The 24,871-nt window shown below is 58.8% G+C and overlaps 1 protein-coding gene and 2 long non-coding RNA genes across 3 annotated transcripts in view; 2 read left to right on the top strand and 1 right to left on the bottom strand.

Moving 5' to 3' along the window:
• Positions 1-2,977: 2,977 nt before the first annotated feature.
• The window catches only part of LOC135405843 (estradiol 17-beta-dehydrogenase 8-like), a 69,386-nt gene continuing 47,492 nt past the window's right edge, over positions 2,978-24,871 (top strand). The window contains exons 1-8 of the mRNA XM_064640430.1: positions 2,978-3,123; positions 3,506-3,705; positions 4,525-4,641; positions 5,017-5,115; positions 5,502-5,587; positions 6,301-6,385; positions 6,597-6,639; positions 6,710-6,784. Coding sequence (XP_064496500.1) covers positions 3,072-3,123; positions 3,506-3,705; positions 4,525-4,641; positions 5,017-5,115; positions 5,502-5,587; positions 6,301-6,385; positions 6,597-6,639; positions 6,710-6,784 — 757 coding nt within the window. The 5' untranslated portion in view covers positions 2,978-3,071. The remainder of the gene's footprint in view (positions 3,124-3,505; positions 3,706-4,524; positions 4,642-5,016; positions 5,116-5,501; positions 5,588-6,300; positions 6,386-6,596; positions 6,640-6,709; positions 6,785-24,871) is intronic.
• On the bottom strand, positions 11,808-12,523 carry LOC135405900 (uncharacterized). Its single transcript, XR_010426085.1, has 2 exons — positions 12,341-12,523; positions 11,808-11,948 (listed from the first exon to the last, which is right to left on the bottom strand). It is a non-coding gene; the product is annotated as an uncharacterized LOC135405900 (long non-coding RNA).
• LOC135405898 (uncharacterized) lies at positions 20,733-21,461 on the top strand. The gene is made up of 3 exons (XR_010426083.1): positions 20,733-20,762; positions 21,159-21,228; positions 21,321-21,461. It is a non-coding gene; the product is annotated as an uncharacterized LOC135405898 (long non-coding RNA).

Here is a 24,871-nt window from a genome sequence, read left to right as displayed (position 1 = left end):
TCCCAAATCTCCCTGTCTCTCCAGTTCCCCACTCCTGCCTTATCCTGCAGGGTGCTCCTGGAGTGTCCCAGGGACCCCCTGAACGCCTCATTCCTGGACACCAGATCCCCCCTGCACCCCCTTATCCAGACCAGGACCCCCTGCACCCAATTCCCTGGCTACAGAACCCCCTGCACCCCCTTTCCCGGTCACCCCACCTCTCCCAGACTCCCTTTTCCTTTACCCTGGCACTCCCTGGACCCCCATTCCTGCCCATCAGGACCCCCCTGCACCTCCTCTCCACCACTGGGACTCTCACCCCCTTCCTCAGCTCCAGGACCCCCCTGCACCCCCTTTCCCAGCCATCCCACCTCTCCAAGTCCCCACACCCTCCCTTCTCCTTCACCCTGCCACCCCCTCCACCCCCACTCCTGCCTTTCCCACTCCCCAACCCCTCCTTTCCTCAACACCCGGCACCCCCTGAACTGCCCTTCCTGCACATCCCGGCTCTCCCCACCCACTGAACCCCCTTTCCCTCACACTGGAGGCCCCTGCACCCTCCTTTCCTGGACACAAGGACCCGAGAGACCCCCTGGGCCTCCTCTCCCAGTCCCTACAGCCCCCCTTTTGCCTTCCCTCTGGGACACCCCCAAACCCCCATTCCTGGCCACAGGAACCCCCCCTGGCACCCCCTTATTCTGCACTAAGACCCCCCTGCAACCCCCTTTCCCGCCCAGCCCCCCTCTCCCAGCCCCCAGGCCCTGCTTTCCCTTCACACTGCTACCCCCTGCACCCCCAGGCCTGCCTTTTCCACAACCCACAGGACCCTTTTCTTTGGAACACGGGGGGACCCCCTGAACCCCGTTTTCTGGCCATTCTCCCGACCCCCAGGACCTCCCTTTCCCCCACACCGCCGACCCCTGGCCAGGGGATCTCCCTGGACCCCCCACCCCACCTCTCCAGAGCCCCGCACTCCCCTTTCCTCGGCCCTGGCATCCCCCAAAACCCCCTTCCCCAGCACTCTGCCCCCCGACAGCCCCAACACTCACCCCAAAAACACTCCCAGCCTTCCCCCTCTCCCATCTCCCCACTTTGGGGGGCGGGAATTGGGGAACTCCCGCCACTGTTGGGGACAATCAAAGAGTTCCCGACGCGTGGCCGGGGCCTTTGTTCGGCCTGCCGGGAATTCCCAACAAACATCCCGGCCCCCATCAGCCGCTGGGGCCCGGGGGTCCCTCCTCTCCAGGGATCGAGCTGTGGGGACACGAAGGGACCCCCACGGGAACCCCTTTGCCGCTCTCCCACCTCCCCTTCTTCCCCTCTCCCACCCTTTGCCCGTCGCCCCCCGCTGCTTTGGCAGTGACCCACCCCCTCTCTCGCTCACTTTGGGGCTCCCAGCCCCTCTTCTCCTTCCCCTCTGCCCCTTTGCCATCGGGGCCCCCAACTCACCTCGAGCTCCCGGCTCGGGGGATGGAGCGGGGGGAGGAGGAGCGGGCAGAGGCAAAGGAGGAGGAAGAGGAGGAGCATCGCCCCCCTGAGTGGGCGGGGAGGGGGAGCTCGGTGCGATGGGTTGGGGGTGTGCGGGGGGTTTTGGGGGGGATGTTTGGAGCTGAGCCGCAAATGGCCCTCGGGGGGACCTCGGGGGGTCCCCGGGAGGTGGTTTGGTTTTGTTGGGGGGGATCCCGGGGTGGGTTCCCGGCAGAGGCGGGAGGTGGGCGGGGGGATGCGGGGACCCCCCCGCGGTGGGGGTCGGTGTTGCGGGGTCAGGCCCCGCCGCCCCCATTGTCAGCCCGGTGCCGGCGGGGGGGACGCGACGAGCCCCTTTTTTAGGGCCCCCGGAGCGGGGAGAGCAGAGAGGGGCGACAGCGGAGCTGGGGGACCCCCGGCAGCCTGGGGGGGCGGGAGGGGAAGCGCGGAGAGGGGGAGCCCAGAGGGGTGGGGGGGCCGAGGACCCCCGGCCCCTGAAAGAGGGGGCTCCGAGAGGGGGGACCCCTGGGATTCCCGGCATCTGCAGCAGCCCGGAAAAGGCAGAACCCCGGAGAGGGGGCCCCCAAAACACGAGGGACCTGCAACAGCCTGAACGGGGGGACCCCCAGAACCCCAAAGTGCAGAGAGCAGAGGGAGTGAACTTCGGGGAGGGTTTTTTAGAGCCTTTTCCACGGGCCTGCCTCACCCGGCTGTGGTCTCCCTGTTTGTCAGCACTGTCAGGTTTGCCCACCTGAAGCCCCCCTCCATCTCCTCCCTGCTGCTGGAACTGCTGAGGTCAGTTCTGGACTCGGTGGTTCCAGTTTTCCCATGGGATCATCCCCTTGGGCATAGGATCCACAATTCCCAAAATCGTCCCTGAATCCCACCCCAAAGCCTCCCATTCCCGACCGCCTGGATCCCGGTGTTCCCCTGGGAGTGTCCCAGTATTCCCGCGGGAGCGTCCCGGGATCGTCCCGCCGGGAATGGGATCTGCAATTCCCGGCTTGGGACCCCAAAATCCCAGTTTTCCCGTGGGATCATCCCCTTGGAAATGAGATCCAGAATTCCCAAATTGAGACCCCCAAATCCTCCCTGATTCCCACCCCAAACACCTCTTTCTGGCCTCTTTTCCCATGCTATATCCCAATTTTCTCAAGGGATCATCCCCTCGGGAACGGGGTCTGCAATTCCCAACCTTCCCCTCCCCCCCCCAATTTGGGACCAAAAACGCGGCCTCACCCCCGTCCTAAAATCCGGCATGTGGGGTCTGGGTCGCCCCAAGAGGTTGGAGTGGGATCCACACGTGCGGATCGCGGAATTCCGGGAGAATTTTTGGAATTTCCGGGGTGTTTTTTTTCTTAATACTGTTATTCAGGGTTGTAGCAAACAATGCGGTTGGTGGATTAAAATGGAAACATTTGGAGGAGCCCAGAGGGTGAAATCCAGGACTTGGCGATGCCACGAGGGGATTCAGGTGTTTATGGGAGGGGAAAAATCAGGGAAAAGGGGGAAAAAAACCCGGGCAAAGCCGAAAAACTCCGGCTGGAGGACTGACCATAGAGTTGGTGCGGGCAGAGCGGCGCGGCGTGCGCACCTCCGTCTCGGTGTTCACTTCCGGCGCCGCCATGTTGGGGAGGTCGGTGGGGCGACTGGCGGGGGTCGTGGCGCTGGTCACGGGTGGGTTTTGGGGGGGATTTTGGGGAGTTTTGGGGGCGAGAGGGAAGGGGAGACCCCCAGAGGAGGAGTGGGGGGGAACTTAGGGCGGGGAGACCCCCGGGAGGGGCGCTGGGAGGAGTTAAAGGTGACACTGGTGATACTAGGAGGGTCACTGGTGATACTGGGATGGTCACAGACCCCTCTGGTGACACTGGGGGAGGTCACTGGTGACACTAGATCCCACTGGTGACACTGGGAGGACACTGGGAGGGGTCACTGGTTAAAGTGGTCCCCACTGGTGCCCTTGGGCAGTCATTGGTCCTCCGGGTCGCCAGGGGGCGCCAGGGGCGGTTCCCATACCCCTCGATGGCCCCGGTTATTCATTGGCCCTCCGAACCGCCAGGGGGCGCCAGCGGCATCGGCCGCGCCGTGAGCGGCCGCCTGGCCCGCGAGGGCGCGCGCGTGGCCGTGGCCGATCGCGACATGTCGGGGGCGGCGGCGACAGCGAAAGGGCTCCCCCGGAACTGCCCCCCCGACCACGGAGCTTTCCAGGTGGATGTGGCCGATCCCAAAAGCGTCGCCGGGATGGTGAGGGGGGTGCAGGTAATGTCGCCGCCACCTCCCCCCCACCGGTGACATGTCGCGATAGTGTCACACCCTCCCCAGTGTCCCGCAGTGTCCCTGAGTGACCCCCGATATCCGCAATGTCGCCCTCAAAATTCCCAAATCCACCCAAAATCACTCCCAGAATTCACAAATTCCCACAAATTCCTTCCTATTCCCACAAAATTCTTGGGAAATCGCAGCCAAACGGCCCCAAATTGCAGGAAAAGCCCCCCCAAATCCACCCAAAATCGACCCAAATCCTCCCCAATTCACCCCAAATCACCCCCAGAATTCCCAAATCCCCACAAATCCACCCAACCCAGACCCAAATCCACCCCAAATCACCTCCAGAACTCACAAATTCCCCCAAAACTTGCAAATTCCCACAAACTCCCCCAAAATTCCATCCGATTCCCACCAAATTCCTGGAAAATTGCAGCCAGCCGTCTCCAAATTGCAGGAAAACCTCCACAATTCCCTCCAAAATCGACCCAAATTCCCTCGCATTCCCCCCAGAATTCCCAAATCCCCAAAACTAGACCCAAATCCACCCCAAAATCACCCCCAAAGCTCCCAAATCCCCGTGATTTCCCCAAAACTCACAAATTTCCTCAAAATTCCATCCGATTCCTGCCAAATTCCTGGGAAATTCCAGCCAAATGCCCCCAAATTGCAGGAAAAAACCCCCACATCTGCCCTAAATTAACCCAAATCCACCCCAGGATTCCCAAATCCACCCAAATCCACCCAAAATGGACCCAAATCCTCCCCAATTCACCCCAAATGACCCCTCGATGTCCCCAAATGTCCCCCCAGGAGCACTTTGGGGTTCCCCCCCGTGTCCTGGTGTCCTGTGCCGGGATCACCCGCGACCGGATGTTCCTGGAGATGGGAGAGCGGGAATTTCGGGAAGTGCTGGGGGTGAACCTGGAGGTGAGAGGGGACACTGGGGACATTGGGGGGACATTGGGGGACATTGGGGGACATTGGGGACATTGGGGGGACATTGGGGACATTGGGGGGACATTGGGGACATTGAGGGACATTGGGGGGACATTGGGGGACATTGGGGACATTAGGGGACATTGGGGGGACATTGGGGGACATTGGGGGGACATTGGGGACATTGGGGGACATTGGAGGACATTGGGGGACATTGGGGACATTGGGGACACTGGGGGACATTGGAGGACATTGGGGGACATTGGGGGGACATTGGGGGACATTGGGGACATTGGGGACATTGGGGGGGTTGGGGGACATTGGGGGGGTTGTGCCACCCCCGATGTCCCCCTGCTGCCCCCCCAGGGGACGTTCCTGGTGACACAGGAGGTGACAAAGGCCCTGGTGACATCGGGGGACCCCGGGGGGGCCTCCCTGGTCCTCGTGGGCAGCGTGGTGGCCAAGGTGGGACCCCCACTTGTCACTGTCCCTGTCACTTGTCACTGTCATTGTCACTTGTCACTGTCCCTGTCACTTGTCACTGTCAGTGTCCCCGAAATGGGGGTAAAAGCCCTAAAAATGGGGATAAAGCCCCTGAAAACGCCAATTTTGGGGGAATTTGGGGACAGCGGGGGGGTTCTAGGGATGTCCCCTCCCCCCCTTTGTCATTGTCACTTGTCACTGTCCCCTCCCCCCTGCCCAAAACTGGGGATAAACCTCCCAAAATTGGGGATAAAACCCCCAGAAACACGAATTTTGGGGGGCTTTGGGGACACTGGGGGGGGGGTGTGGACACCGAGGGGGGTCCCAGGGGTGTCCCCTCCCCTTTGTCATTGTCCCCTCCCCCCCAGGTGGGGAATTTGGGCCAAACCAACTACGTGGCCTCCAAGGGGGGGGTGGAGGGGCTGACCCGGAGCGTGGCCAAGGAGGTGGCCAGGTGGGGACACTGGGGGACATTGGGGGACATCTGGGGACATTTGGGAGGGGACAAGGGAAAATGGAGGGGAAAGGGAGAAAATTGGGGGATTTGGGGGGAATTCGGGGGAAAAATTGGGGGGAAAGTGGGGAAATTTGGGGGGAAATGGGGAAAGTTGGGGGATTGGGGGGAAAATTTGGGGGATTTTGGGGGGAAATTGAGGGGATTTGGGGGAAAATTGGGGGATTTGGGGGGGAATTGGGGGGGAATGGGGAATTGGGGGGAAACTGGGGGAAAGGAAGAAGAAATGGGGGGAAATTGGGGGGAAATTGGGAAAATTTAAGGGGGAAATGGGGAAAAATTGGAGAGAAAAAGGGGAATTTGGGGGGAAATATGGAAAAATTGGGGAACTGGGGGGAAAAGGGGGAAGAACTGGGGAAAACTGGGGAGAAAATTGGGAAATGGGGAAAAATTGGGGGGGGGATTGGGGGAATTTGGAGGGAAATTGGGGGGAAAAGGGGAAGAAATGGGGAAAACTGGGGGGAAAATTGGGAAATGGAGAAAAAGGGGGGAAATTGGGGGAATTTGGAGGGAAATGGGGAAAAATTGGGGGGAAATCAGCGGGAAAACTGGATTGGGGGGTTTGGTGACCCAGGGGGGGGTTGGTGACACCCTGTGGGGGGGTGACACGGGTCAGGGGGACCCCTCTGACCCCCCCAAATCCCCTTCCCAAGGTTTGGGATCCGCTGCAATTCCGTCCTGCCGGGATTTATCGTCACCCCCATGACGGACAAAGTGCCCCCAAAAGTGCTGGACAAGGTGACAGCGGGGGGGTGGCACCTCCTGGGGACATTGAGGGGACACTGGGGGGACATTGGGGGGCATTGGGGGTCATTGGGGGTCATTGGGGACATTGGGGGGACATTGGGGACATTGGGGGTCATTGGGGACATGGGGGGACATTGGGGACATTGGGGAGGTGACACCAGAGGTGACCCTCGTGTGTGTGTGTGTCTCCCCCCCCTTCCAGTTCGCAGGGATGGTGCCACTGGGACGACTGGGGGACCCTGAGGGTGAGTTGGGGACACTTTGGGGACACTTTGGGGACACTTGGAGGTGCCACCACCCCCCGGTGTCCCCCAGACGTGGCAGACGTGGTGGCTTTCCTGGCGTCGGGGGACAGCGGCTACGTCACCGGGGCCACCCTGGAGGTGACAGGTGGGGACCCCCCATGTCCCCAGTGTGTCCCCAGTGTGTCCCCAGTGTGTCCCCAATGACCCCTCAATGTCCCCCCAATGTCCCCCCAGTGTCCCCCCAATGTCCCCCCTTTCCCTCTCTCATTCCAGGGGGTCTCTTCATGTGACGGATCCAGCCCCTCCCCCCAAGTGTCCCCCCAATGGGGGGGAGGGGCAGACCTCAAAATTTGGGGGGTTGGGATGGGGGGGAGGCCCCGAGTTTGGGGGGAGGGGACCCCAAAATTTGGGTGGGGGACAAAAGGGGGTCCCAAAAATCGGGGAGGGTCCCAAAACTGGGGAGGAGGGGCCTAAAGTAGGGGAGGGGCTCCCCTAAAATATGGGGGGGAACCCCAAAACTGGGGGGGTCGAGGGAGGGGGGTGGAAACCCCTCCAAAAAACCACCAGGAGCCGTTGCCATGGAGATGTTTATTGGCCACGCCCACCGAGACCATGCCCACCCCTCCCCTCCCTTAAATTTCTAAAACAACAAAAATAAACATTTTGGACCCCAAATTTGTTTTTATTTTGGGGTGGAGACCCCAAATTTTTGGGGTGGGGGTTTGGGAGGGGTCTCTTAAATTTGGGGGGGAGGTCAGATGTAGCCCTGCCCCCTCTTGACCCTGCCCCCCTTAAAACCTCCTCTAAAACGACAAAAATAAACATTTTGGGCCTCAAATTTTGGAGTTTTTTGAGGCAAACCCCCCCAGAAGTTTTGGGAGGTGTCCCCAAAATTCGGGAGGGGTGGAGTTAAGAGAGGGCGGAGCCAAATCCTCCATCTTTTCTGCCTTAAACCTCCTCTAAAACGACAAAAATAAACCTTCTGGATGCCAAATTTTGGAGTTTTTAGAGGCAAAATCCCCCAGAATTACCCCTAATTAGCACATGATGCCCGGGGTTCATGTTAATAATTAATTAGCCCATAATAGCTGTGGGTAAATCATTAACCCCTAATTAATCCATAATATCCGTGGGTTCCCATCAATCTCTAATTAATCCATAATATCCATGGGTTCCCATCAATCCCAAATTATCCCAAATGGTCCCAAACGGTCCCAAATTATTCCAAATAGTCCCAAATGATCCCAAATCCCAAATGGTCCCCAAACTCAAATCCCAAATCCCATGTGGTTCCAAATCCCAAATAAACCCCAAATCCCAAGTAAACCCTAAATCACCAATGATCCCCAATCCCATGTAGTTCCAAATCCCATGTAAAAGCAAATCCCAGATGTTCCCAGATAACCCCTAAATCCCGAATAATTCCCAATCCCATATATTCCCAAATCCCAAAGAAACCCCTAAATCCCCAATAATTCCTAAATCCCAAATAAACCCCCAATCCCCAAGAATTCCCAATCCCATATATTCCCATGTCCCAAATAATAGCAAATCCCAGATGTTCCCAAATCCCAAATAACCCCCAAATCCCCAGTACTTCCCAAACCCATGTAATCCCAAATGCCAAATAAACCCCAAATCCCAAATAATAACAAATCCCATTGAGGTGGTTTGAAGCTGGCTCCCTGCCAAGACTCCAAACCTCACCACAAGAGCTCCCCCCCCAAAACCAAGGGAGAAGAGAGAAAAAACCAAGAGAACTGAAACGAGAGAGAGAGACAGCTGAAGCAATATATATATAAATATAAATATATTTACACTTATATTACACTTATATACAATTGAAATATAGGTACAATTTCAAAAGGAAAGGGGAAAGGGAAGGGGAAGGAAAAAAAGGAACAAAAGCACAAAATATACACGATCACTATCCCAAGATCTAACAACTAAAAGAATTAGCAAAGGATATCCCACTGCTCTCCTTGGGACAACAGAAAGTGGCTCTGGAACGACCCCGGCACCCTCCGTCTGCCAAGGTGGGCAGGGCCTTACCAGGCCTCGCTCCCCAACCCGACAGACTCCACACAGGGAACCTGCACCTCCAAAGCTGGAAGGAAAGAGGGCAAAGGCCTCTCCTCCTTTCTTCTTATAGCCCAGCTTAGGTAAAAATGGTGGGGAATAGCGGGGAAATCTGGGCACTTCCTTGGTTACAGACTGGTCATGAAGGAAGGCCCAGACTAAAGTACCAGAGACATCACATCCCCCTCTGTGACATCACATCCTCCTCTGTGACATCACATCCCCCTCTGTGACATCACATCCTCCTCTGTGACATCACATCCCCCTCTGTGACATCACATCCTCCTCTGTGACATCACATCCCCCTCTGTGACATCACATCCTCCCCACGACATCACATCTCTCCTGTGACATCACATCCTCCTCTGTGACATCACATCTCTCCTGTGACATCACATCCCCCTCTGTGACATCACATCCCCCTCTGTGACATCACAGCTCCTCTATGATGTCACATCCCCCTCTGTGACACCACAACTCCCCTATGAGATTACATCCTTCCGGTGACATCACACCCTCCTCTGTGACATCACATCTCTCCTATGACATCACATCTATCCTGTGACATCAAACTCTCCTGTGATATCATATTGTCCCTGTGATGTCACGTCCTCCCCTGTGACATCACATCCTCCTCTGTGAAATCACAGCTCTCCTGTGACATCACATCCTCCCCATGATATCACATCTCTCCTATGACATCCCATCCTTCCTGTGACATCACATCCTCCTCTATGATGTCACATCCATCAGATGACATCACATCTCTCCTATTACATCACAGCTCCACTGTGACATCAGAGCTCCCCTATGACATCACATCCTTCCTGTGACATCACATATCTCCTATGACATCAGATCATTCCTGTGACATCACATCCTCCTCTGTGATGTCACATCCTCCTCTGTGATGTCACATCCTCCCCATGACATCACATCTCCTCTACAATGTCACATCCATCATATGACATCACATCCTTCCTGTGACATCACATCCCCCCACTGTGACATCACGTCCTCCCCTGTGACATCACATCCTGCTCTTTGACAACACAGCTCCCCTGTGACATCACGTCCCCCCGTGACATCACATCTTCTCTGTGACATCACATCCTTCATGTGACATCACATCTACCCTTATGACATCACAGCTTCCAGGTGACATCACATCCTTTCTGTGACATCACATTGTCCCTGTGATGTCATGTCCTGCACTGTGACATCACATTTCCTTGTGACAGCACACCCTCCTCTGTGACCTCACATCTCTCCTATGACATCACTTTCTTCCTATTACACGACATCTCCTCTATGACATCACATCCTCCTCTCTGACATCACATGCAACATAACAGCTCCTCTGTGACATCACATCCTTTATGTGACATCACATCCTCCCCGTGATGTCAATGGGATATGTGATATCACAGGGGAGGACATGATGTCAGAGGGATGATATGATATCACAGGAGAGGTTTGATGTCACAGGATGGATGTGATGTCACAGAGGAGGATGTGGCTGCTCCATCTCAGTCACCTCAGAGGGGCCCTCACGGGTACCTTGTCCCTCCACAGATTTCCCGGAACAAGCCTGATCTTGTGCCCCTCCCCCATCATGTCCTGTTTAGAACCCTGGGACACTGTGGAACCTCATGGAACCAAGGGGCCACTGGGACACCACAGGGCCTCATGGAACCCAAGGGACCCTGGGACACTGTGGGGGCTCATGGAACCCAAGGGACCCTGGGACACTGTGGGGGCTCATGGAACCAAAGGGACCCTGGGACACTGTGGGGGCTCATGGAACCAAAGGGACCCTGGGACACTGTGGGGGCTCATGGAACCCAAGGGACCCTGGGACACTGTCAGGAGCCTCATGGTGCCCAGGGCTGAGGAATCCCGTGGGTGCAGGTGGCTCAGGGAGCAGCTGCAGTTGGATCCAAACTATTCTCACCTGAAGATGTCCCTGCTAACAGAGGTCCTGTGTGTTCCCTCTGCTCTCTGGGCACTTGCATCCTTTGAGAGCTGCCCATCACTCTGGTAGCCAAGAGCACAGGGCGGGGGATCCCCTGGAGGGGGAGCAGAGACATCTTTCCTAGATCACCTTGCTCAGAGCCCCATGCAACCTGGCCTTGAATGTTTGCAGGGATGGGGCATCCACCACCTCCCTGCAAATGTATTCCTGTGTTTCATTCTCATCATCAAATGTTTCTTCCATCTCTCTAGTTTGAATCTCCCCTCTTTAACTCCCTCACCCCCTGTCCTATTGTGACAGGCCCTACTGAACCCTTTGCCCACATGTCTCTAAAAAGCTGCCTTGAAGCACTGGAAGGCCCCAAGGAGGTCTCCCCACAGGCTTTTCTTCTGCAGGCTGAAGAGCCCCCACTGTCTCAGCCTGTCTCCATTAGAGGTGCTGCAGCCCTGGGATGCCCTTGGTGGCCTCCTCTGGAAGTGCCCCAAGAGGTGCGTGTTTTTGCTGTGCTGAGGAGCCCATGGAGCTGCAGGAGATGCCAGGGCTGGCAGGACAATCCCCCCAAGCCATTGCCATTGCGGGCGGGTGCGTTGCAGACAGGCAGAGGAGCCCAGAGCTGGAGGCAGCACTGCAGGAGGGGTCTCAGCTGAGCGGAGCAGAGGGGCAGAACCCCCCTGCCCTGCTGCCCACGCTGTGGGATGAGCCCAGGACATGGGGGGTTGTGGGCTGTGAGCTCCCATTGCTGGCTCCCATCCTGCTTTTCATCCCCCACTATCCCCATGGCCTTGGATGCAGGGCTGCTCTCCATCCCTTCAGCCCCGAGCCTGGCCCTGGAGATCTGGGGGCATTTGACACCCGCTGGCTCCTTTGATCCCCTTTCCCATCCCTCCCAGAGCCCAGGGAAGGACTGAGGGGCCTTGGCTGATTGTCCCTGACCCTCCCCTGCCCCGACACCAAGCTGTGCTCCTTGGGGATGGTGCTTGGACAGCCCCAATCAGACCCTGTTTCCTGCTGTGCCCCCAAAGCAGTGGGTGCCCCAGGGGCCCTGGGAACACACATGGACACGGGAAGGCACCTGTGGATGTGGGAACACACCCACCCAGACAGACACAGAGCATTTGTTTTGCTGCAGGGGTTTATTGATTCTTGCAGGGAAATTGCCAGGGCACCCAGGGGATCAGGGGGGTCCTCCAGGGATGATCATCTCCTCATGCCACTGGAGGGGGCCAGGACACGGGTGTCACCACCACTTCCAGTCCTGAAAGACAGAGCCCCAAACGTCACCCCCGGTGTCCACAGGGACATGGCAGGGGCCTTGTCCCCACCCCGTCTGTCTGCAGGGAGCTGGGGCAGGAGAAGGGAATTGGATGCTGAGATCCATGTGGCCCCAGAGCCCCTCAGCCCGGGATGCTCTGAGACCTCCCCGAGCCCCTCCCTGCCCTCCCGGTGAGCCTGGGGGTCTGCAGAGCCCCCAGTGCAAGGCAAGGCTTGGGGGCAGCTGTGTCCAGCTGCCCCGGGACACGGAGCAGGGACAGCCCCCTGCGTGTCCCTCTGCTGTTCCCAAGCTCTGCCCACTGCAGAGGGCTCAGGGACCCCCCAGGGCCCTGCCAGGCTCCTTTGGGGGGCTGAGGAGCCTCCCATATTTCTCACCTGGACATGCAGAGAGGCAGCCGAGCGTCACTGGCGCAGCAGCTTCCCCAGGTCAACTTTGGGAGGCTGGGGACAAAGGCAGGGTTAGAGACACACTGGGGTGGACTGGGGCACACTGGGATGGACTGGGACACACTGGGATGCCGGGGGGGAGGTTGTGGCCATGAGAGCGGAGGGTGTGAGCCCAGCAGAACTCAGAGTACCCACCCTAGGCCTCCTCACTGGAGGGATATTGATGTCTCCCTGTAGAGAGAGTGTGAGGTGTCACTGGTCATTGGGGTGTCCCCAGGCCCAGGAGGGATGGGGGGACTATATTTCCCCCAGTTTCCCACACTGGGGACATCCCAGCTCCAGGACTTACCTGGACACATCCAGCTCCTCCTTGTCCCGCAGATGGCTGGGGAAGGAGAGCAAAGGTTGAAGCAGGATTGGCCCCTGTGGGGCTGGGGGAGGGATACGGGTGTCCCCAGATCCCCCAACCCATGGTTGGCCCCTGGTCTGAGGGGGAAAAGCCCTTCTGCTCCCCCAGCCCTACTGCACCCAGTTTCCCCCGGGATCCCTGTTCCTGCAGGGCCCAGGGTGGGGATGGAGACAAGGAGAGCCAGGGGAATTCAGGGCCTGCAGGGAGGGTGGGGGGGGAGGAGGAGGGGACCCAAAGAGGGTGAAGTGGGGGGAATTGGGGATCCCACAGGATGGGCATTGGGGTGTGGAAGGGATGGGACTGTGGGGGATGCGGGTGAGGAGGAAGGGATTGCAGTGGAGGGGGCCCAGGGAATGAAGCAGGGCAGGGGTGGGGGCAGGAGAAATGGGGAAGGGGAGAAAACTGGAAGGGACTGGGAGGGTCTTTGGGACTGAGGGGTCAAGGAAGGGGATTTCTGGACATGAGTGTCGTGGGCAATGGGAAAGGGGAAGGATTAGAGGAGAAAGAAGGGAAGAAATGGTGTGGAAATGATGCCCTGTGTGTGTGTGGTGGGGTGGACTGGGGTGTGTGGGAATAGAGTGGGGGCCCTGAGGAAGGCCCTCCCCGGTGCACACTGGGGTGGACTGGGGAGCACTGGGATGCCCTGGAGGGTGGTGGCCACCAGAGGGGAGGGTCTGGGCCCAGCACAAGCCCTGGTACCCACCGGGCCGCCGATGATGCCTGCCTGTAGAGAGACAAGGAGACGTCACTGGTCACTGGGGTGTCCCCAGTGCCAGGAAGGGATGGGGGGCCCAAAGTGCCCCCCACTTCCCACACTGGGTGCCCCCCAACTCCCAGACTTACCAACTCGCAGAGTTCACCACTGGCCTCAAAAATGGGCTGCAGGAGGAGAGCAAAGGCTTGGTTGGGGTTGGCCTTGTGGGGCTGGGGGGGGACACGGGTGTCCCCACCCCCTCCAGCCCCGGCTGCCCCCCGGGCTGAGCGGGGCTCTTTGGGATTGCGGCTCCCAGGCAAGTTGGGGACACCAGTGCAGGGGGAAAGGCAAGGCATTGAGGGCAAAGCCTGGAGGAAAGGCCCTGGGAATGGGCATGGCAGGGCATTTCCCAGTTGGTGCCAGTTCAGCCTGGCCAGGCCTTGTCCCACTTGAGCCCAGTGTGGAGCTTGGGCCTGTTTGTCCTCCTTGGACTCCAGTGGGGCTTGGCCCAGTTCCACCCAGTTTGGGTTGGGCCTTTGCCTTGGCTGGGAAAGAGAGGAGATGGTGGGGAGATGCCCCAGGGGACCAAGAGGATGGGATGGGGAGGCCCAAAAAGGTGGGATTTGGGGTCAGAAAGAGCAGGAAGCGTTGGGACTGTGCCAGGACGGAGCCGGGTGCAAGCATCCCGTGAGGAAGCGGAGCTGCAGCAGCAGGAGCTGAATTGTGGGAAGGGGAAGGAGAGAGGGAATTGTGGCCAGAAGAAAGTGGCCTGGCCCGGGGCTGGGGGTGCTGGGGAGTGCTGGGGAGCCCCTGGATTGGGAAGGGGCCCATCCCTGAGCCCATGGCCGTGGCATGGGGGCCTCACCTTGGCATCTGCCGGGGGGCTCAGCAGGATGGTGAAGAGCAGGGCCACGCTGAGCACAGCGACCTTCATCTTCCTCTGGGCCTGGGCAGCGCTGGCTGAGGCTGCACAAGGGCAGGAGCACATTTATCCCTGCCGGGACTCCTCCCTGCCCCCTCCCCGAGAGCCCCCGGGGCAAAGCCCGGCTGGGCACAGCCCCCAGCCCTGGCCACAAGCCCAGCCCTGGCACAGAGTCCATCCCGCCTGCGGCACCCATCCAGCCACCTTCCCCGGCATCCCTCCAGCTTCCTGCACAGGGCAGCTGCCCCTGGAAGGGCCCAGGCACCTGGGGGTGCCAAGGGGGTGGGCAGGGAGCTGAAAGCAGCTGCATACCCTGTGGGGACAATCCCACACAACACAATCCATCCTCCAACAGCCCCCAAAACCTGATCCACCCGTGTGCTCCTGCCCATCCCTTCCAGAGCTTTCCCTCTGGGACACCCCAGAGCTGACCCAGGCCCCAGATCAGCATGTCTGTCCACAATTGTCCCTGTTCCACTCCAGCCTTGTGGGGAAAGAAGGGGGCTGCCACTGAATATGATTTGAGAAAATTCCACCAACTTAGGTGGGAGAACAATGGGGGACTTGGGCAGTGGGAACAGCCCCGTGACTGGGATCTCCAGGCACTGGAGGCACTGGGGAGCACTGGGCAATGTTGGGCACCTGGAGACAAGGGGAAGGCTTGGGGAATTGCTCCGATGTGTCAGATCCCAGATCCAGCCCACCCCATTTCCCAGCACTGCAGGCCCCAAATGGGTCCAGTCTCCAGCCCCAGAGCAGAGCCCAGGGGGCAAGATTCTCTCTCCTGGCCCTCCCTGTTCCTCTGCAGGCCATTTCTCTTTCCCACTCTGCTCTCATGAGTCCCATTCCATGGTTCAGTCCTTTCAGGGGGCTGTGCCCCCAGAAGACGCTTTTCAAAGCCCAAGGGAGGGTTCCACTCCCCATCACACTCTTGCACTGGCCAGATGGGACTGCTAAAGGGCAAGTGAGCCTTCCTGAGCAATCCTTTGCTCTCCAGTCACTGACAGCTCATGGAAGGGAACCAGGAAGCCCTGGTGGGTGTGATATTGTCCTTGGCCATCTGTCAGAGTGGCAATTGGCACATTGGGTGCCCTTTGACCCGCAGCATCCCCACAAGGGAAGTCTCTTCTGAGGGCCCAGGCAAGGGAAACAGCTGTTGAATCTTCTCCCTTCTCCAGGCAGCTCTGCCAAGAGCCCACTGGTTCCATGAGGGGTCCCTGACAGACCCTCTCTGGAGTTGTTCTCTGCCAAGGATGAACGGAGCCTCCAGGCCAGTCCCAACAGGGAGCTTTGGCCACTCCTTCCCAGTCAGACCATCCTCAGCCTCCAACACAGACACTCCATGGGATCCTCCCGTCCCTCCAGAGAAAAAGATGGATTCTGCCCCTTTGTCACGGGCTGTTTCAGAGCTCACTCTGCACCAGTGCCCAGCAGAGATTTCTGTTCCCGTGGGGCTGATGTGCCAGGCCATTGATCCCACACATCCCAGGAACCCTCAGGGCCCCTTTCTGAGGCTGGGCTGACCTTGTTCCTGCTCAGGGGATTGATTTCTGGGGTTTGTTACTGCAAAGCAGAAGTACCTTGAGCAGGGTCAAAAGTCAGACCAGCCCTTCTCCTCTGCCCAACAGACACTGGAGCAGGAGTTCTCCTGCACAAATGCTTTTGGCCTTTGGTTTTCCTTCCAGTTTCTGGACCTGAGCTTCCAGTCTCCAGGGAGGTTCCCCCTCCCACTCCCTCCTGGCGAAGCCCCAGTCCCACAGACAGAACCTCGGGGTGACACTTGGGCTGTGCCACCAACAGCCTTTCCCTGGAGCAGGAAAAGGTCAGCTCTTCCTGGCTGAGACAGTGGTCAGCAGGAGAGGGGAAGACATCCTTAAACGCTGGGACATGTGCTGAGACACAGCCCCGAGGGAGGCAGTGGGGTTCCCACTCAGCTCCTGCAGCTGACTGGCCAACCCACCTGCCCTGGGAGCCTCCCAGCCTGCCCAGCTCGTTAACCCCAGGCTGTTGGCACATGTTCAGTTGGTGTCCAGTGCCATCCCCCTGACTGGCATCTCCAAGGCAGCCTGGGCCTCTCCTGCGTCAGTGTTCCTCAGTGATGACCCTGTGGGCAGTTCCTTCATTCCTGTCCAGATGAATTCAGCACACAAATGATGTCATGGCACATGTGCACCTGGGCAATAATCCCCCCTGGCACACTCTGGTCTCTAACAAATGGGGCACAAAGCAGAAACAGTCCAGAGGAAAATCTTCCCGGGCACTGCCGCCTCCTTGGGCAAGTTCCAGAGCAAATAGTCAAGGCAGTTGCCTGGAATGTTTTCCCAGCTGTCCCACAATAGATCTGTTCTGGCCCCACAGTGCCCCAGAAAGAGAGAAACCTTAACAAATGCCCCGGAAGGTCACACAACAATCAGCCATTGACAGTTCTCAGGAACCACTTCTCAGGGTGTTTTTACTTCTTTGAAGCCGTGACAGGCGTCTGTATCATCATGGGAACAAACCCAGGGACACCTGGGATTGCCTGTGGATCAGGCAAACCTTCCTCTGCCTTCAGAACCCAAAACAAGTTTTCACCACCAGACCCTTTGATCCCCAGCTCGGGACTCCTAAAAGTGCTTCTCACACCCTCGTAGGCAGAGCACTAAAACAGAGCGTTATTTTCCTGTCCCATGGGCTGCTGGATGGATTTGGAAGTGGATGGAGATTGGGAAGCACAGCTTGAATGACTGTGGCACATATCAGACAGAAGGAGTTTCCAGAGGAACCATGGCACCCTGTTTGAAGATCAGCAGGGGACTGGGAGACACAGGATCCACCTCAAGAAATGGGACACGGGTGTCTGAGCCAACCTGATTTCAACTAGGAAAGACATGGGAAGGGCAGAGTTCTGGAGACCAGCCAGGCACCAAGACAAGGCTCCAGTGGGGAAACTTCCAGGAAGGTCCAGCAGCCCAGGGAGCGGCCCCAAGGCCTGACAAGGGGGTGTCCTCTTGCAGCCCTCCTGGCAAACAGACCCTCTCCAACACCTCAGTGAAGTGCCTGGAGAGCAAAGCACAAGGTAGGGAAACAAACACAGAGATTTGGAGATCCTGTGCAGTTGGAGACCTGGATCTCCCAGAGAGATGGTGGGATGGCTCCAGGGTTGGAGTGTTGTCAAGAACGGCTCCAGGGGTTTTGGCAAAGCAGGCCAGGAAGGGGAGCGGTGGAGTCGCCCCTTCTGGAATAGAAAACCAGCCCTGAGGAATCTCTGACCCAGGAGAGCAGTGAAAAGAAATGGTGGAAGAAAGACTTTCCCGTGGTCAAGGGGGATCTGGGTTGAGATCTCCTGGGCAAACTTGGCATCCACAAGTCCCTGGGCCCTGTCAGATGCATTTGGGAGCACTGAGGGATCTGCTGGACACCACAGGGAGGCCATTGCTGATGATCTTTGAAAGGCTGTGTCAGTCAGGAGAGGGGCCTGAGGGCTGGATAAGAGCCAATGTCATCCCACTCTTCCAAAAGGGCAAGAAGGACCCAGGGAGCTGCAGGCCAGTCAGCCCCACCTCCATTCCTGGAATGGGCTGGAATGGCTCATCTGGAGGCCCTCTGAGCACGTGGATGACAGGAAGGGGATCAGGAGTGGTCAGCATGGATTCACCAAGGGTTGACCCACCTGATTGCCATCTAGGATGGCCCAGCTGGCTGGCAGGAGGAGAGCAGAGCTGTGGCTGTTGTGTGCCTGGAGCTCAGCAAGGCTTTGGGCGCTGCCCCCACCTCTGGGCTCCGGCCTGTCCTGAGGGCAGCAAGGGAGCCCCAGGGCTGTGGGGTGCCCCAGGACCTGCTCCTGCCCGTGCCCCCAGCTCTGCCCTGCTCTGCCAGGCCTGAGGGGAGCCCAGGTGTCCAGGCTGCCTTGACCTCCCCCATTCCCAGACTGCCCGGATCAGACAGGGCTGGAAAGCCCCGGGATTGCTGAATGGCTTCCTGCTGCCTCAGGCCATGGGCAAACAGGGCTTATCAGAGGTGCTGGGAGGGACAAACACCCCTCCTGCTGGCAGGGGAGCTCTGTTTGCCCAATTAGCTCCAAGTGGCTGCCTGGGGACAAGGGCCCCTTCAGGCTGTCCCTCTGCATGGCCACATCCTGCCCAGGGCCAGCACTGGCGTGGGCCCAGGGCCATGGACAGACACCGTGTGGGGACAAGGGCCTGTGGGGAGCTGTGGCCAAGTCCCAGCCAGGGACAGAGCTGGACACAGAGCCTTGTTGGGAATGGGGTCCCTTGGAACCCCCCCGTGTGGGGCAGCTCTGCAGAGCGGGACCCAGGTGATGTGGGTGGCCCCGGGTGTGACAAAGGCAGGACAAGGCAGGGGATCTTCCCCCCTGGGCTCTGCTCTGGGGCTGAAGACTGGACCCATTTGGGGCCTGCAGTGCTGGGAAATGGGGTGGGCTGGATCTGGGATCTGACACATCGGAGCAATTCCCCAAGCCTTCCCCTTGTCTCCAGGTGCCCAACATTGCCCAGTGCTCCCCAGTGCCTCCAGTGCCTGGAGATCCCAGTCACGGGGCTGTTCCCACTGCCCAAGTCCCCCATTGTTCTCCCACCTAAGTTGGTGGAATTTTCTCAAATCATATTCAGTGGCAGCCCCCTTCTTTCCCCACAAGGCTGGAGTGGAACAGGGACAATTGTGGACAGACATGCTGATCTGGGGCCTGGGTCAGCTCTGGGGTGTCCCAGAGGGAAAGCTCTGGGAAGGGATGGGCAGGAGCACACGGGTGGATCAGGGTTTGGGGGCTGTTGGAGGATGGATTGTGTTGTGTGGGATTGTCCCCACTGGGTATGCAGCTGCTTTCAGCTCCCTGCCCACCCCCTTGGCACCCCCAGGTGCCTGGGCCCTTCCAGGGGCAGCTGCCCCGTGCAGGAAGCTGGAGGGATGCTGGGGAAGGTGGCTGGATGGGTGCCGCAGGCGGGATGGACTCTGTGCCAGGGCTGGGCTTGTGGCCAGGGCTGGGGGCTGTGCCCAGCCGGGCTTTGCCCCGGGGGCTCTCGGGGAGGGGGCAGGGAGGAGTCCCGGCAGGGATAAATGTGCTCCCGCCCTTGTGCAGCCTCAGCCAGCGCTGCCCAGGCCCAGAGGAAGATGAAGGTCGCTGTGCTCAGCGTGGCCCTGCTCTTCACCATCCTGCTGAGCCCCCCGGCAGATGCCAAGGTGAGGCCCCCATGCCACGGCCATGGGCTCAGTGGTGGGGATGCTCCTGCCTGCAGGAGAGAAGCTCTACTGCAGGATGGAATCGTGGCTGTGATCCCAAAAATCCTTGCTCTGGCCTCTCCCTCTCCCAGTCCAGAGGATCCTCTGCTCTCCCTGACCTCCAGTGCTGGGCACTGCAGCTTCTCCCTCCCACTATTGCCTCTCTTCACTCCACTTCCACTGCAAATCTCCCTGTGCCCAGAGCCCCAGATGCTCAGGGAACCTGACCAGGGAGGTCCCTGACAAGGGAGGTCCACTGTCAATTGCTGGGAGGGCCCCCACCTCTTTCTTTTAATGGTGCTCCCAAATCCCACCTCTTGGGCCTCCCATCCCATTCTTTTTGGTCCCCTCAGGCATCTCCTCCCCAGGATCTGCTCTGTGTCCTACCCAGGGTCCCCAAACATCCTCCCACTGATCATTCCCAAAGCTTTTCTTTCCATCCTTCCCCTCAGACCTTTGCCTTTCACCCAGGCCACTGCCCTGGTACCTCCCAAGTCCATTCCTTGACTCCCTCTCCACTCCCAACCATCTCCCAGTCCCCTCGTTTTTGTCCTCCTCCATCCTCCTCCTCCTGTCCCCACCAAGCCTCTCCCTTGCAGTCCCCATGTCCCTACACTTGAATTCCTTTCCCCTCCCCTGCATCCCACACAGGGCCCCTTCAACACCCCAATCCCAGTCCCGTGGGCTCCCCAGTTCCCCCCAGTTCAGCATCTTTGGGTCCCCTCCTACTCCCCCCACCCTCCCTGCAGGCCCTGAATTCCCCTGGCTCTCCTTGTCTCCATCCCCACCCTGGGCCCTGCAGGCACAGGGGTTGGAGGTGAAACTGGGTGCAGTGGGAGCGGGGGGAGCAGAAGGGATTTTCCCCCTCAGACGGGGGCAGCCCTGGGCTGGGGGGGCTGGGGACACCCGTGTCCCTCCCCCAGCCCCACAGGGGCCAATCCTGCTTAACCCTTTGCTCTCCTTGCCCAGGCACTCTTGGCAGGAACCCAAAATGATCTGCGGGAGGTGAGTGGGCCGGGGGGACTGGAGGGCATCCAGTCTGGGAACTGGGGGACACTTTGGTCCCCCCATCCCTCGCTGGCACCGGGGACATCCCAGTGACCAGCCAGGGCTCCTGGTCTCTCTCCAGCTGCATTTAGTGGAAGCTGGGATCCTGAAGACGGCTCAGGTGGGTACCAGGAGTTCTGCCTGAGTCGGGTCCTCCCCTCACATGGCCATGACACTCCCAGCCATCCCAGTCTGACCCAGCACACTTCTGTGCACTCTACTGCCTCCCCAGAGAACACCCTGCCCCCCAGAATTTTCCCAGGAACCCACTTCCCGAGGGCCCCTGTTGCATTCCAATCCCTGACACCACAGGGCTCCCCCCAGATGCCCCAGGATCAGCCCCTCCCCAGCTGTGCCTCTTTGCCAGGACCCCCCAGTGCTCCTGGGCAGGACCACACAAGCTCCTGGACCCCGTTTCTGCCCAGAGGCACCTTCCCCAAGGACCCCATTGCTTGCCCCAGGCTCCCAGTACATCCCAGTTCAGCCCAGTGTGTCTCTAACCCTGCTTTGTCCCCAGCCCCCTGTGGTTGAGAAGGTGGTGGGGCTTGTTCGTGAGAAACGTGTGGCTGCATCCCTGGATGTCTGAGGTGAGCAGTGCCTGCAGGGAGAGGGGTCAGGACAAGGCCCCTCTTGAGTCCCATTGGACATCATGGGTGACATTTTGAGCTCTGTCTTTCAGGACTGGAAGTGGTGGTGACACCCGTGTCCTGGCCCCCTCCAGTGGCATGAGGAGATGATCATCCCTGGAGGACCCCCCTGATCCCCTGGGTGCCCTGGCAATTTCCCTGCAAGAATCAATAAACCCCTGCAGCAAAACAAATGCTCTGTGTCTGTCTGGGTGGGTGTGTTCCACATCCACGGGTGCCTTCCCGTGTCCATATGTGTTCCCACGTCCCCTGGGGCACCCGGTGGTTTGGGGGCACAGCGGGAAACAGGGTCTGACTGGGGCTGTCCAAGCACCGTCCCCAAGGAGCACAGCTTGGTGTCGGGGCAGGGGAGGGTCAGGGACAATCAGCCAAGGCCCCTCAGTCCTTCCCTGTGCTCTGGGAGGGATGGGAAAGGGGATCAAAGGAGCCAGCGGGTGTCAAATGCCCCCAGATCTCCAGGGCCAGGCTCGGGGCTGAAGGGATGGAGAGCAGCCCTGCATCCAAGGCCATGGGGATAGTGGGGGATGAAAAGCACGATGGGAGCCAGCAATGGGAGCCTTCCAGTACATCAAGGCAGCTTTTTAGAGACATGTGGGCAAAGGGTTCAGTAGGGCCTGTCACAATAGGACAGGGAGTGAGGGAGTTAAACTAAAAGAGGGGAGGTTCAAACTAGAGATAAGGAAGAAACATTTGATGATGAGAATGAAACACTGGAACACATTTGCAGGGAGGTGGTGGATACCCCATCCCTGCAAACATTCAAGGCCAGGTTGGATGGGGCTCTGAGCAAGGTGATCTAGGAAAGATGTCTCTGCTCCCCCTCCAGGGGATCCCCCGCCCTGTGCTCTTGGCTACCCCAGTGATGGGCAGCTCTCAAAGAATGCAAGTGCCCAGAGAGCAGAGGGAACACACAGGACCTCTGTTAGCAGGGACATCTTCAGGTGAGATGGGAATAGTTTGGATCAACACACTCAGGCTCCACTGTTTTGTCTCTTTGTGGTTGCACAGAACTGTCGGAAGAGACTGATAACCACGAGGTGCCCCAGTGTCACAGGGTGCCTTTGGGTCCCTGGGGCCCTGCATTGTCACAGGCTCCTCCTTGCTATCCTGAGACCAGGAAGTGTCAGAGGTGCCCCAGGGCACCAGGAGGTCCCGCAGGGTCAAGGGGCAGCCTTGATTCCATGTGTCCCTGGAGTGTCCCAATGTCCCCATGGCTCCAGGAGGCCCCACTGTGCCGCAGAGGAGCAGCATTGGGCCGATATCAAAGGACCCAAAAGCAATGTCACTGTGAACTCTTGAGGGCTGGAAGGAGCCGGGGAGACCCAAAGACCAAAAAGAGCCGGGCAGAGCCGAAGGCCGAGCCGTGCCCCGGAGCCAGGCAGAGCTGAGAAACAAAAGGAGCCGGGAAGACCTGGCAACACCATCCCGCCCCAGCCCCGCATTTCAGGATCAAGAAATAGGTTTGTCCAAAAGCAGGTGGGGTGGTGGGAAGGGGCAGAGGCAGCAGAGCCCAGCGCAAAGCGAGCGGCTCCAGGCACGGCTTCTCCCGCCCGCCGGGAGAGCGCAGGGGCAGGAGCCCTTTGCCGGGTCTGGCTCCCGGCGCTGCCGGCGCTCGGCGGCTTTGGGGTTTGGCTTTGGGGTGTGACGGGAGGAATTATTGCTGTGGTGATGGGTGGCAGAGGGGCTGAAGGACTGGGCACGAGAGGGATGCCTGTCCCCTCCAGGGACAAGTGCACAGACAGGGATCAGGTGTTCCCGCTGGGCTCAGACACCAGGTCTATCCAGCAGCACCCAGGGAAGGGAGGGAGGATCATCGTGCTCCGTTCCATCACTGTCACCAGGTCCAGTCACTGGGCACAGACAGCAGGTGGAGTGGGTTGGCCCTGCCTGGACACCTGGGACCCCCTAAAGCCACTCTCTCACTCCCCTCTGCAACTGGACAGAGGAGAGAAAAAAAACAGCCAAGGATTCATGAGCCAAGAGCTGGCAGAGGTCACTTCCTGATCACCTTCCCAGGCAAAACAGACTCCAGGGGGGGATATGATCTAATACAGAAAAACCTTGGAATAACAGAAGTGCTCAGAGACTTGGCATCTTTAAGCAGCAAGGTATTTGTTTCTTCAGCGCTGGGAGCAAGGCAGCTCCCTGACCTTCCTGGCCTTGTGGAAGACCCCTGTCTTCTGCAGGATCCAGGCTGGAGGTGGGGAGATTTGGGAGTCCCTGGTGGATGTTGGGGGTCCCAGGGTGTTGGGTGTGCCAGGAGAGGTTTGGGGATTCTGGGGGTGGTTTGGGGGTCCCAGGGGGGGTCGGGGGGATATTTTACGGGTTCCCTGACCATTCCAGGCTGGGCACTTGAGGCCATGGGCACAGGCAGGGAGGGGGGAGCGCCCAGGGGGATCCCCGTGACCCCCAGAGCCAGCGAGGAGCTCCACTGCGGGTTCAGGGTGTCGATCTGCACCTGGGTGATGTCACCGTGACGTCACCGTGACGCCATCGACAACCGCAGTGATGTCATTGACACACAGAGTGATGTCATCACACAGCTACCCCCAAACGTCAGCATGTTCCCCTGTGACGTCACTACATTCCCCATGACATCACCACATTCTCCTGTGACATCATTGCGTTCCCCTATGACATCACCGTGTTCCCCTGTGACATCATCGCATTCCCTGTGACATCACCAAGTTTCCTATGACATCTGTGTTCCCCTATGACATCCGCACAGTCCTCTATGACATCACCATGTCAATCTATGACATCACCATTTCCCCTATGACATCACCATGCTCTGCTTTGACATCACCATGCTCTGCTATGACATCACCACATTACCATATGACATCACCACCTTCCCTATGACATCACTAGGGCCCCTGTGACATCACCACGTTCCTCTCTTACATTACCATGCTCCTTGTGACATCACCACGCCCCCATGCCATCACCATGTTCTTCTATGACATCCCCATGCTCCCCCATGACATCACCACATTCCCCTGTGACATCACCAAGCCCCCATGACATCAACAAGTTCTTCTATGACATCCCTGTGCTCCTCCATGACATCACCACGGTCCTCTATGACATCACCATGTTCCCCTGTGACATCACCACGTTCCTCTATGACATCACTATGCTCCCTATGACATCGCCATGTTCCCCTATGACATCACCACATTCCCCTATGACATCACCATACTGCCCTATGACATCACCACATTCCCCTGTGACATCACCAGGTACGGGGAAGAGGCGGCCAGAGGGAGGGGCTGCCCCATGACCACCAGCCCCTGGCTGTAGCTGGAGAGTCTGGAGGCCGTTCTGTTCCCGTTGGACAGCAGGATGTTCTTCCCGTGGCACCCCAGGAACAGGGGGGGCCCTGGGGGGCACAGGGGGGCCATGAGGGGGGTCACAGGGGGGAGGGGCAGCAGGAGGTTCTTCCCATGGCACCTCAGGAAAGCTCACAGGGGGGTCACAGTTGGGGAGGGGTCCTCTCACTGCCCTCCCAGTGCCTCCCAGTCCCACTCAGTGCCCCCCCAGTCCTTCCCAGTGCCCCCCAATTGCTCTCCATCCCCTCCCA

Source organism: Pseudopipra pipra, chromosome W (assembly GCF_036250125.1).
Source record: "Pseudopipra pipra isolate bDixPip1 chromosome W, bDixPip1.hap1, whole genome shotgun sequence".
In the NCBI taxonomy this organism is placed as follows: domain Eukaryota; kingdom Metazoa; phylum Chordata; class Aves; order Passeriformes; family Pipridae; genus Pseudopipra; species Pseudopipra pipra.
Note: the sequence above shows the minus strand (reverse complement) of the source record. Positions and strands in the feature narration are given on the sequence as shown.